The sequence below is a fragment of the Vitis vinifera genome, chromosome 19 (assembly GCF_030704535.1).
Source record: "Vitis vinifera cultivar Pinot Noir 40024 chromosome 19, ASM3070453v1".
In the NCBI taxonomy this organism is placed as follows: domain Eukaryota; kingdom Viridiplantae; phylum Streptophyta; class Magnoliopsida; order Vitales; family Vitaceae; genus Vitis; species Vitis vinifera.
This window is the reverse complement of record NC_081823.1, coordinates 21,561,415-21,572,543: the sequence shown is the minus strand read 5'-3', so window position 1 is coordinate 21,572,543 and position 11,129 is coordinate 21,561,415. Positions and strand designations below refer to the sequence as shown.

The 11,129-nt window shown below is 33.1% G+C and overlaps 1 protein-coding gene across 2 annotated transcripts; it reads left to right on the top strand.

The window, feature by feature from the left end:
- The first annotated feature begins 819 nt into the window (after positions 1 to 819).
- LOC100243929 (endoplasmic reticulum oxidoreductin-1) lies at positions 820 to 8,538 on the top strand. Of its 2 annotated transcripts, XM_059735563.1 has the most exons (10): positions 820 to 1,132; positions 2,244 to 2,372; positions 4,318 to 4,576; positions 4,975 to 5,085; positions 6,296 to 6,414; positions 6,873 to 6,977; positions 7,083 to 7,285; positions 7,582 to 7,699; positions 7,859 to 8,043; positions 8,147 to 8,538. In XM_059735563.1, exons 1-10 carry the CDS (start codon positions 959 to 961, stop codon positions 8,166 to 8,168), a joined length of 1,425 nt encoding a protein of 474 aa, XP_059591546.1. In that variant the 5' UTR covers positions 820 to 958; the 3' UTR covers positions 8,169 to 8,538. The 2 variants fall into 2 exon arrangements, with proteins under 2 accessions (XP_059591546.1, XP_010645039.1); XM_010646737.3 differs by having other exon boundaries at positions 7,859 to 8,538.
- The last annotated feature ends 2,591 nt before the right edge of the window (positions 8,539 to 11,129 follow it).

The following is an 11,129-nucleotide window of genomic DNA, read 5'->3' as shown; positions in this document are numbered from 1 at the left end:
TAATTCTTTATAAATTAACAACATTAACTTATTTGGAAATTATAATTCCTTTTTTATTTATGTCATATTTTACGTCCATTTCACATGTATGCTCTTTTTTTAAATAAAAAAAAAATCTCCTTTACTTTTGTGTTCTATAATCACTAAGAATGTGTTTTATGGTAAATTTAGAAAATATTTATAACATTTTTAATATTTAAATTTTTTTATTTTTCAAGTATTAAAAAGATTAAAAATATTTTCTAAAATTACTATCAAATAGGCTCTAACGGTATTTTTGATGGTGTTTTTACTTAAAAATGTTTTTAATGAAAACGTTTTCTTGAAATTTTTTTAAAGAGAATTACTTATAAAATGTTTCTCCACAAAATATAAGTCGGTTTTTCTACATTAGAAACCATTTTTAGATATTTAAAAGCATTTTTAAAATTTTATCAAACACTTAATTTATTTTTAAAAACATTCTTTTAGATAAAAAATGTTTTCTAATATCACTATCAAATAAACTCCAAAATTGGATGTATAAAACATATTTAACACTATTAAAAAATAAAAATATATATTTATATTTTATAGTTATAAAAATACCCAAAAACACATAAGTTATTATCTTATTTTCTAATACTAAATTTATCACACAATCATTTAATTAAAAAAATTAATTATTTATCTCTCCTTTTGGGTATCATTTTTTTTTTCTTGACCAATTTTATAATTCTTTCCATTTATTCTCTAATTTTTCTAAATCAACAGAAAGTAAATTATTTTGTTATTAAAAAAAAAACCTGCAAAAAATATGAGAAAAGAGAAAACGGAAAAGAAATTATTAGAACTCATCAAATAAGTCTACACAATGGTAACGCCCGCGAGTTTGTAACAGGAACAGGCTCTTTTTCAATGGTCTCATGTCCTCAGGGGTAACTGGTAAGTGGTAACATTGTGAGAGAGTTGTGGGAAAATGGCAGAAAGCAGAGAGAAGAAAGAGAGTAGGAGACAAGTGTGGAGGTGGTCTTTGGGGGCTCCTCTCCTTGCTGTCTTAGTGGCGACTGCAATCACCTCAATCGCTTTTCCCGAAATCTCGCTTTTTAACGGCAACACCAACGACAATCGGAAGTTCTGCCACTGTGCTCAGGTTCTTTCTTTTTCAATTTTCAATTTCAGTTTGTGGGGGTAGAGGTGGAGGTGGAGATGGTAGGTGGGGTTCAATTCTTTGATTTGGAATGGCATGGATGCCATTTCAGTTTTGTGGGTTTGTTTTATTTTAACTGTTTCTTTGATTGTAGGATCAGGACAATGATTTGGTAGTTTGAATATGAATGAGGAAATGAATTTTTCTTTTCCGAGTTTCAATGCTGTGGGTGCGGTTTACTTTCTTGGATTTGTTTCATTTTGTGTGTTTCTTGAATTGTACGTACATACATGCAGGCTTGAAAATTGAAGTGAGGATCAGGACTCTCTGTTTGGTTGTTTAGAAATGGTTGATGGAGTTAATTTTTAACTTCTAATGGCGTGGATTCCATTTTATGCTTGCGGGTTCATCCTATTTTGCGTTTTGTTTTTCCCCACTGTGAAAATTGGTATAAAGATCAAGACTGTGATTTGGTGGTTCGAAATGGTTGAAGAGGTGTAATGCCCATGGATGCCATTTTTCAGTATTCAGGATTTGTTTCATTTTTGTGTTTCTTTTTCAATTGTATGTACATAGATGCTGAAAATTGATATGAGGATCAGGGCTATGATTTAGTTGTTTGAAAATGGTTGGAGTTGAATTTCTTGAGTTGCAATACCATGGACGCCATTTCAGATTTCTAGCTTTATATATATAATTATTTATTTTTCTTTTCATCAGTTATACATATATGCAGGTTTGAATCCAATGACCATGATTCGTTTGTTTGGAAGGAATTGGGGGCATGATGGGTCTCTTTGTTATAATTGAATCATTTGATTTTGCTTTTGGTAGCATTTGAACTCAGAAAATGGAGCCCTGATCCCAACTAGCGGTAAAAAGACTGAAAGAAGGTTGTTTCTTGAAATCCAAGGGAATGTTCCAGAAACAACAGAAGGACATTGTTGGGTTGATTATCAGTTCTTGATATGATATAGTTGATTGACTATCTTCATTGAAATAGGTTGACTTGATTGTTGTGTGTAATAAGTAAAACTATGATTATTAAGGCATTTGTTTTATGTAAATTTTGCAGTCTATTACCATTTTGCTAATTTTTGTGGATTTTGTGCAGGATTCACTGAAATACACTGGCATTGTTGAGGACTGCTGTTGTCATTATGAGACAGTTAGTCTTAATGAGGAAGTCTTGCATCCTTGGCTCCAAGAACTTGTCACAATGCCCTTCTTCCGATATTTTAAGGTATGTGGCAATTAATGTTGGCTCAAAGTTGATGAATCATTGAACAATCTAAAAATTTGTCTATGATTTCTTGTTTTTGGATGGAGAATCTATTGATGGTTGCTTATTTGAAATGCTGTCCGATTACCATTTTGTAAGTTATATATAAGTGGTTGAGGTAGCTTACTTTTGTGTTATATATAGAATGCACTGCAAGTTGAATTGGAAATTGGGGTTTTCTTGGAGATTTTTTGTGACTGGTATCTTGTGACATACTTTGTGAAAAGAAGGGTTTGGATCCCTAGGGATAAGTGTACCACTATTTTGTCTCTCTGTGTTTGTGTTTTACCACTAAACCTCATTGCTTAAGGGGAAGTGGCTGATGATTATTGTTCATAGGCAGGAGGATTCTTGTGTTCATGCATTGAGAAAAATGAAAGTAGCAAAGCTATGATGGATTGCAATCCCTCCCTAACATTAAAAATGAGCAATGGACCATTTGAAGAGAAAATCTTAGAACATCAAATCTTGGGTCCTCTGCAAAGATTAGGAAAATTCTTTACAATTAGACCATTCTGTTGCTTGTTGGAAATAGATTGACTTAGCTGAGATGACCTGTGAAGTGCATTTAGTTCTTGCCCCCCCATTGAGATGAAATTTAGTTAATGGGTAAAAGATACATAAAAGATCATTAGGAAGAATTTCCTATCTAAAGAAAGGCATGAGGTCAAAGCGGCAAATACAAAGCCTTACTATCAGGTAAAGACAGAACACAGAAGAGAAATTATAGATTCACCAAACTAAGAATGAGGAACCTTTGTTGGAAACCTAGTTTCAACACTTCTCTTTTGGCAGTGGAGGCTTCTGATCTTATTTATATATAAGATGAAGACAGCATGCACTGGACACAAAGTTTTGGCATACCTCCAATGAACATAGATACTTTGCAACTTCTCTTATTGGTTCTGGCAGAGTCTATGAAATCCTGAACATGGTTTCTTAAGGCCAATAGTAACTGCCTGGAGCTTTTCTTGTGATCCTCAGCATTGATGTTTATGTTCACAGAATAATCCCACATTTTGTAGTGAACTATCATTTTTCTGTATTTTTTGGGATTTGGGAATGGGAATGGGAAGTGTGGAATTCAATTAGAGATGGCAATAATCCAGCTCTTTAACAATTAGAAATAAGAGTAGGATTTTCTTCATCTGTTCAATGAAGACCTACAACAATTGCTTTATAAACCTTATGTTTTGAACAATGCTAACAAACTTTTCTTGAATGAACTTCTATTGGTTCTTCCCAAATAAGCCCTTTGGTTGTGTGTACACAAATCCTGTGAAACTAAATAGAAGAGATCCTTTTTGCATAATTTGATACAGTGTCCACTACATGAACTCTTCTTTGGCTTTAGTGAGTTTGAGATAAGTCATTACAAATTGGTATGGTTAACAATTTTGTACATTATTGTTTCTTTCCTTGTCATCTCTCTCTCTCTCTCTATGGATAGGCTTACACTTTCATAGTTAAAAATGGGCCTAAGGATTCTCTTTTCTCTGACACACCCTCTACTCTTCAATTGAACATCTCACCAAGGTGGAATATCGGTTCCTTTTAGATGAGCACTCTGGTTCCTGCTATTGTTGCTGAGGATTAGGAATTCTTTGTGTCTTAAATCATAATGACCAATTAATAGTGATTGAAAGCAAAAAAATAAAAATAAAAATAAAAAAAAGTCTCAGGACAGTAAAAAACTGGCAATTACTTCATTTATGTATCTTCAAATCCTTGTTAATTTTGCATCAGAGACAACTTTAGGAAGAGAACTAATCAAGGATTTCTATCCACATTCACAAAGAAAAAGCAAAATTCAAATGTTATTTTATCTATATATCTTCTTTGTTTGGAATGCTTTATCACTTGTTTCCGAGTTCCTTGGAGCCTGATGTTCTTGTTCCTAAGGCAGGTTAAGCTGTGGTGTAACTGCCCTTTTTGGCCTGATGATGGTATGTGCAAGCTGCGTGATTGCAGTGTTTGTGAATGTCCTGAAAGTGAATTTCCAGAACCTTTTAAGAGCCCATTTAAACGCACTCTTCAATCTGACAATTTAGCCTGTCAAGAGGGAAAGCCACAGGCTACAGTGGATCGGACACTAGATAGTAAAGCTTTCAGAGGTTGGATAGAAACAGATAATCCATGGACAAATGATGATGAGACTGATAATGGTAAACTCTCCCTAGTTTGTTGATGAATGTGCATATTTTGTGTTGTTTATTAAGCCATGAAAGTCTTTTCCATTTGGGAGGTCAATTATTTTGGGATCTGAGGATTGGCCAATGCCTATTTCTTTCTTCTTTTTCTCCAGTATGAATCTCAGGGTAGACATCAAAGAAAATAAGCATTAGTACTTGTATTTCAAAAGCATCCATTTTTTTGATCAATCAATAATTGGTGTCGGGAAATTTTCTCAAAGAAATTAAATGGGTTGGGAATGCTGGATTCAGAAAAACTACATATATTAAATGCATACTGAATGCTAACCCTGCTACAATTTCTTTAATCTTTTAAAATATGACAATTTTGTTTGGTTCTGCACAGTTGACATTCAGAATTTTTTTTGCAGCTGAGATGACATATGTAAATCTCCAATTGAACCCTGAACGTTACACTGGCTATGCTGGTCCGTCCGCCAGAAGAATATGGGATGCTATCTATTCAGAAAATTGTCCAAACCGTAAGTCAAACCTGGATTAAGATTTCTGTGGATGGCTTGTTTGGAAAATTATGATAATATAAAGATGCACACATGCATAAGAATCTCCATGTCATGTGATCAATTTAAATGATATCACTTTTTGAACAGTGGTTATTGCTTTATTAAGAGCCAACCTAAACCCATTGCCTGGAAGTTGGTTAGTTCATACAGGGGTGTTAACATGCCTAAAATGGATTTGAATGGAAGTAATGCAACGAAAGCTTAAAAAAAACAAAAAGGGGACAAAAGTCTTATGTATTAACTATGTGGCTGATGTTTTCCAGAAGATGATCTTATATTGAATGACTAGGCAACCTTTAGATTATTTAAAATGAAATACAGGGCACGATTATGGAACTGAATTCTGAGCATGCATTCCCTATTTTCACTTTGAGAAGTGCCTATTCTTTCCTAGGTAGATTTGATTAAAAACATCACTGTCCACTGATAATCAACTTCGTCTCTTTTTGTTTAGCTGAGATTATGTTGCATCTTTAGAGATATGAGTGATGGAACCTAACATCAGTACAAAGTGCTTGATTAAAAGAATCTTAGAATTAGGATGACGGACATATCAGTAGGTCAAAATTACATCAGATATTAAAATTGTAAAAAAAAAAAAAAATAGTCAAGGTCAAACAGTTTACATATTCTGAACTGGTAAAGCACCATATATGCAAAGGTAAAATAGTATGTTCTTCAATTAGGATTGATGTATGTGTGGACTTCTATTCACATTCTACAGTAGATCTTAATTTTGTGCAAGAAAAACAAAAAGAAAATAGAGGTGACTAGATGTAAGTGGCACTAATGGTGCTTAATATGGGCAATTCACTCTTGTGAAAAGATCATGCAGCACCAGAGGCACACGTTGTTTCTCAGAAAAATGGTTGTGGGTATTTAAGTTCCCTTTTTTTTGGATGAGCTGTATGAGTGCAGATATTTTGGTACAGTATTTCTACTCGATCTTGGTCTTGAAAGTCAAGCGTCCTTAACTGAGAAATAAAATATTGATATCAACCATCATTGTAGGGTTTGAAACCCAGAGATATTGACATAGATATTGCTCAGAACAAGGGTAGAGATTGGTACCAAATTGTTAGGATAAATATTTCAAGCATTAAGACTTGTAGTTACTGGCTATTTTTTGATAGTATCTTTCTGAGATTTATGACTTCTTTTAATGCAGATTCACATGGAGAGACTCTCCAGGAGAAAAATTTGTTGTACAAATTAATATCCGGTCTTCACTCCTCAATCTCAATCCACATAGCTGCTGATTATCTCCTTGATGAAACTACCAACCTGGTAAGCACTCTGCCATGCATCCTGCAACAGTATTCCCTTTATAATTTCCATTCTCTCTTTTGGATCTCCTATTGTTTTTTCCTTGAGGAATGGAAAGGGTTTTCAGATGGTTCTAAAGTTGTGTTATTTATCCACTACTGAATGCCTGCTTTACCATCATCCAATTGTCCAATCATTCAATTGGTATGGTGCGTTGGGAATTTGACTGAATGTGAATGCAATGTCAACTTGCCTAATTTTGTTTATTTTTGTGAATCATGCAATATATGAATTTTGAAATCATTCAAACAAGATGAGTTTCAGTGCATGGCCTACTAATCAAACAGGGGTTTTGATCAAATATGCCCATAAGGTATTGGGTGATGTATGAATCTGTACCTAAGTTTGTCTTTCAAAGAATTGCAATGATGATAAACAAAGTTTAAACAGGAATGACATTATCTGGACTTCATTTTCAGTGGGGCCAAAATCTTGGGCTGATGCATGATCGAGTTTTGAGATACCCTGATCGAGTTAGAAACCTGTACTTCACTTTCCTTTTTGTTCTCCGTGCCATGAGAAAAGTTAGTATTTACCGTTTGTCCTTGTTTTGAGACCTTAAATCATATCTTATATCAATAAATAATTTCTTAATGCTCTTGGTTTTTACCCTTAAAATTGTGTTGCAGGCATCAGCTTATTTGGAGCAGGCTGAGTACAACACAGGTAACCATGCAGAGGACCTAAAAACACAATCCTTGATGAGGCAGCTCCTTTGCAATCCCAAACTCCAAGCTGCATGTCCACTTTCTTTTGATGAAGCTAAGCTGTGGCAAGGCCAAAGTGGACCTGAACTGAAACAACAGTTTCAAAAGCAGTTCAAACACATTAGGTTTTTCCCTTAACCTTCACTTACTGTAGTCTGTGGGTAAAAAACTGTAATATAAAATGTCCATTACTTATAAGTGAAATGTCAATTGAAAAATATAATGATTGAAAAACGGCGTTCCCCTTTTCATATCGATCATATTTTAGATCACTCAATTCATTGTGAAGACTGTCAAGCAAATGCAAGTTTTGTCTTTATGAAGCTTCAAAAGTACACATTAAGTGGCTTATCTATTATTTTGGTGAGCCTTTTCTTTTGATAGTGTGATTACATTAAATAATTACATTTACATTTTGCAGTGCCTTGATGGACTGTGTTGGATGTGAGAAGTGCCGGCTTTGGGGAAAGCTTCAGATTCTTGGTCTTGGCACTGCTTTAAAAATCCTCTTCTCTGTTGATGATCAAAACCACACACCTGTAAGTCTGTCTATGTCTCTTTATAAGGAGCTCAGAAGTTATTTCTAAGCATATGGATACCAACTCTGATCTTGAAAGCTGCTCTGATATATACATATATATATATATACAAGGAGTTCAATGAGTTATTCTCAAGCTTTTCTGTTACTGATCTCACAGCTGCAGTTGCAACGGAATGAAGTGATTGCTCTGGTAAATCTGCTCAGCCGCCTCTCAGTATCTTTCAAACTTGTCAATGAAATCAGGCCTTCAGCTGAGAAGTTAATGGGAGGACAGATTTCTGCAGCTCCAGTTCTAGAAAACAGGCCATGGCAAAGAATATGGGAGTTCATGGATAGACTCCGGTATTTCACTAGTCTACCCTTGCATGCCATTAATTCATTTACCTGATTGTCATTCTCCACTCTCACATCTGACCACATACATATCCTGAAATGATGTTTTAAGGTTAAGGAAGTCACCATTGTAACGGCTCATCTTCAAATATTCTTATACTATCCAACTGTAAAAGGCGATGTAAATGACAGGAGTAGATGAAGATGAAAACAAAGCACAGAATTTCGGGTATGCAAATGCACATATATATAGAGGTAAGAATGAGGTTTGATGTAATGTGTAAGATCCATTCATTTTTTATGAGATCAAAGGCAATAAAGATAATGTGGAAATCATCAAAATTGTTCCAATGTTTTTCCCTTGTACTCAATGATAATGCCAAAACCTTAGTGGGGTTTTCTCTTCTCTTGCTTCTCACTCTTTTGTCTTGTGAGTTCAAGTTTTTCTATAGTATCAAAAAGTGTAAAGTGGTAATCAATTTCATGTTTTGTACTTTAATCTCATTCATTACCCATTAATTCTCATTTCTTTATATTTTTGGTCAGCAGACTTGGATCAAAAGTATGATACTAAACATAAGTTTCTATGAGCTTAGGTTTTTATTTCATTCAAAAAAACTCAAAACTAGAGACTTGTAGAGATAAAAGTCAGCTATCATCTTACATGGAGGGTGATGATCTTGAATTTTCTATGTTTTAGGAGGGATTGGATTTCAAATAAATTAGCCTTTTTTAAAAGCCTTGTAAGTGCCCTTTTTCAAACCTTTTGGCTCGTTTGGATATTGGAAATTTTTGTTAAGAAAAAAGGGAAAACGGGAAAGAAATTTTTAAATTTTTTTTTTTTTTTTTTATGAATAATGTGAAAGGTGAAATATTATTATTAATTATTTGATAATTAAATGTTGTTGCATTCTTGGCTCCCTTTTTAAAAAGGATAAAAGAGGAGAAAATTTTACTATCCTCTTTTTCGCCTTTCAATTCGTTGATCCTCTCCCTCATACTTTCTTAGTTCCAAACTTGCCTTCAAATCTTAAAATTATACTCCAATTTTCTATTGAGGTATATTAAATGTTAGCTTTTCAACAAAAAAAAAAGGGTAAAAATGCAAAATGTTGAATCATATTAAGATCTTCATCTTGGGTTTTTTATTCCATTTGGTATGGGCTCAGGCCCAAATAAGGACTAGATGGTTTTGGCTAAGAATTTTAAGGGGGTCAGGTTTATACCCAATCTAAGCTTAATTCTAGTTAAGAAACATTGTCAAATCCAATCCAACCTAGGAATGACAAAAAAATCCATCAGGGTAGGTGTCACACCCAGCAAAATCACCACCATTTTTTTATTTTTTTTCACGGCTAGGAATCCCTCTTAGTCAAACTTCCCCGAACGATCCAACAAAAGCAACATCAAGAGGCAATCAATCACATATAAGAATCCTTCCTACCAAACCTCCAAGTTTTCCTTGCTTCCCCCATAAAGTCCTCATGGGTGTAAAGTCTACCCATGGGCCCTTAATGCCCCCATCCGGGTTAAGAGGATAATAGTAGGTCCCTAGGGGGATTCCCTGCTAATGAGATGGGGACTGATACTAATAATCGAAAGAATTGATTAGAAAGGGAATGTATAAGTCTAAGGGAAGGAAATTAAATAAAGAAATGAGACATAAATTAATCTAAAGGAATTGTTAAATCATAACTTGAAGTTGTATAACTAGTATCTGGTTGTAGTTTCATTGCATTTTGCAAGTTTTGATAGCTTTTCTTATGGAGATTATCTTAAAATCAACAAAAAATATATAAATTTTGTAAAAGGAGGCTTAGAGGAACAATATTACAATTTGTTAAGACTACGGAACAAGAAAACAACATTACTTTTGAGAAATTAGGAATATTTTAGCATAATTGTGTTTATATATTTAATAAAATTATATTTATTTAGCAACAACTCAAGAAGATGAAAATGAACCTACAATATATCTTCATAAATTAGAACAACTGGGATTATGTAACATGTCTTATATATAAGAATATGATTAAAAATTTAGGAAATACACAATTCTTGCTAGAGTAGATAGGACATTTGAATACCTAAATAAATACATATTAAAGATACAAGGACCTATAAAACTTAGACTATGGGATGAATTCTCAACTTCTAAACTAAAATACCCTCATTATATAGGATTTAGGATAGAACTTGTTATGAATTGGTTAGAAGGGGAATATATAAATATAGGGGGAAAAGGTCTAACAAAGAAATAAGACATAAATCAACAATTTTATAGAAAAAAAATCTACATATAGGAGAGAATTTAGATACAAAATGTACATAGAATATAACTTTAGAAAAGCCAAGAAATATAGTAAATTTATAAGACGAAAATCAAAAACTTATTACCAAAAATGATATTTACAAACAAAATATAAGAAACCGAGAAGGTTTTGGATTAGGAGGAAAAGAACCAAAAAAAGAAAAAGACTATAAATATTACTTGTGTGACATGATGACCATATAAGACCATAATTTTATGAACTTAAAAACCACCAAATGAACGAAGAAGAAAAACTCAAAAAAACAAAAAAAAAACAAAAAAAAAAAAAAACAAACAAACATAACAAAAACAAAAAACCTAATAAAAGAACATTAAATAGATAGTGAAAAAGAAAAATGTTAAAATGTGTGAAGCCTAATTATTATCCTAATGGTAACATTATTTTAAGTTGGGATATTTTGAGGATTTTATACAAGTAATTTGGTTACCCTATTTATATTATGTTTAGGTAGCCAACTTTGAGATGATGTTTTTTTTTTTGGCATTAGGAGAGATAAGAAAACGTACAAGATAAAAACTTAGAGGGTGAGAGGTTTTGGGATTCTTTTGTTCTCTCTTTTCATCATGGTGAAAATTTGCAATGGCTACAAGTGGACGTAACTCTCACATTAAAAGTGAACCATTATAAATCTCGTGTGTTCTTGTACTTTAATTTTTCACATTAGCTTATTGTTGCTTTCAAAAAATAGGATTAGTGTGATTTAATCCTAACAAAGAACATATTAGTCAACTAGATTTTGAAAACTAAGTGTATATAGTTTAA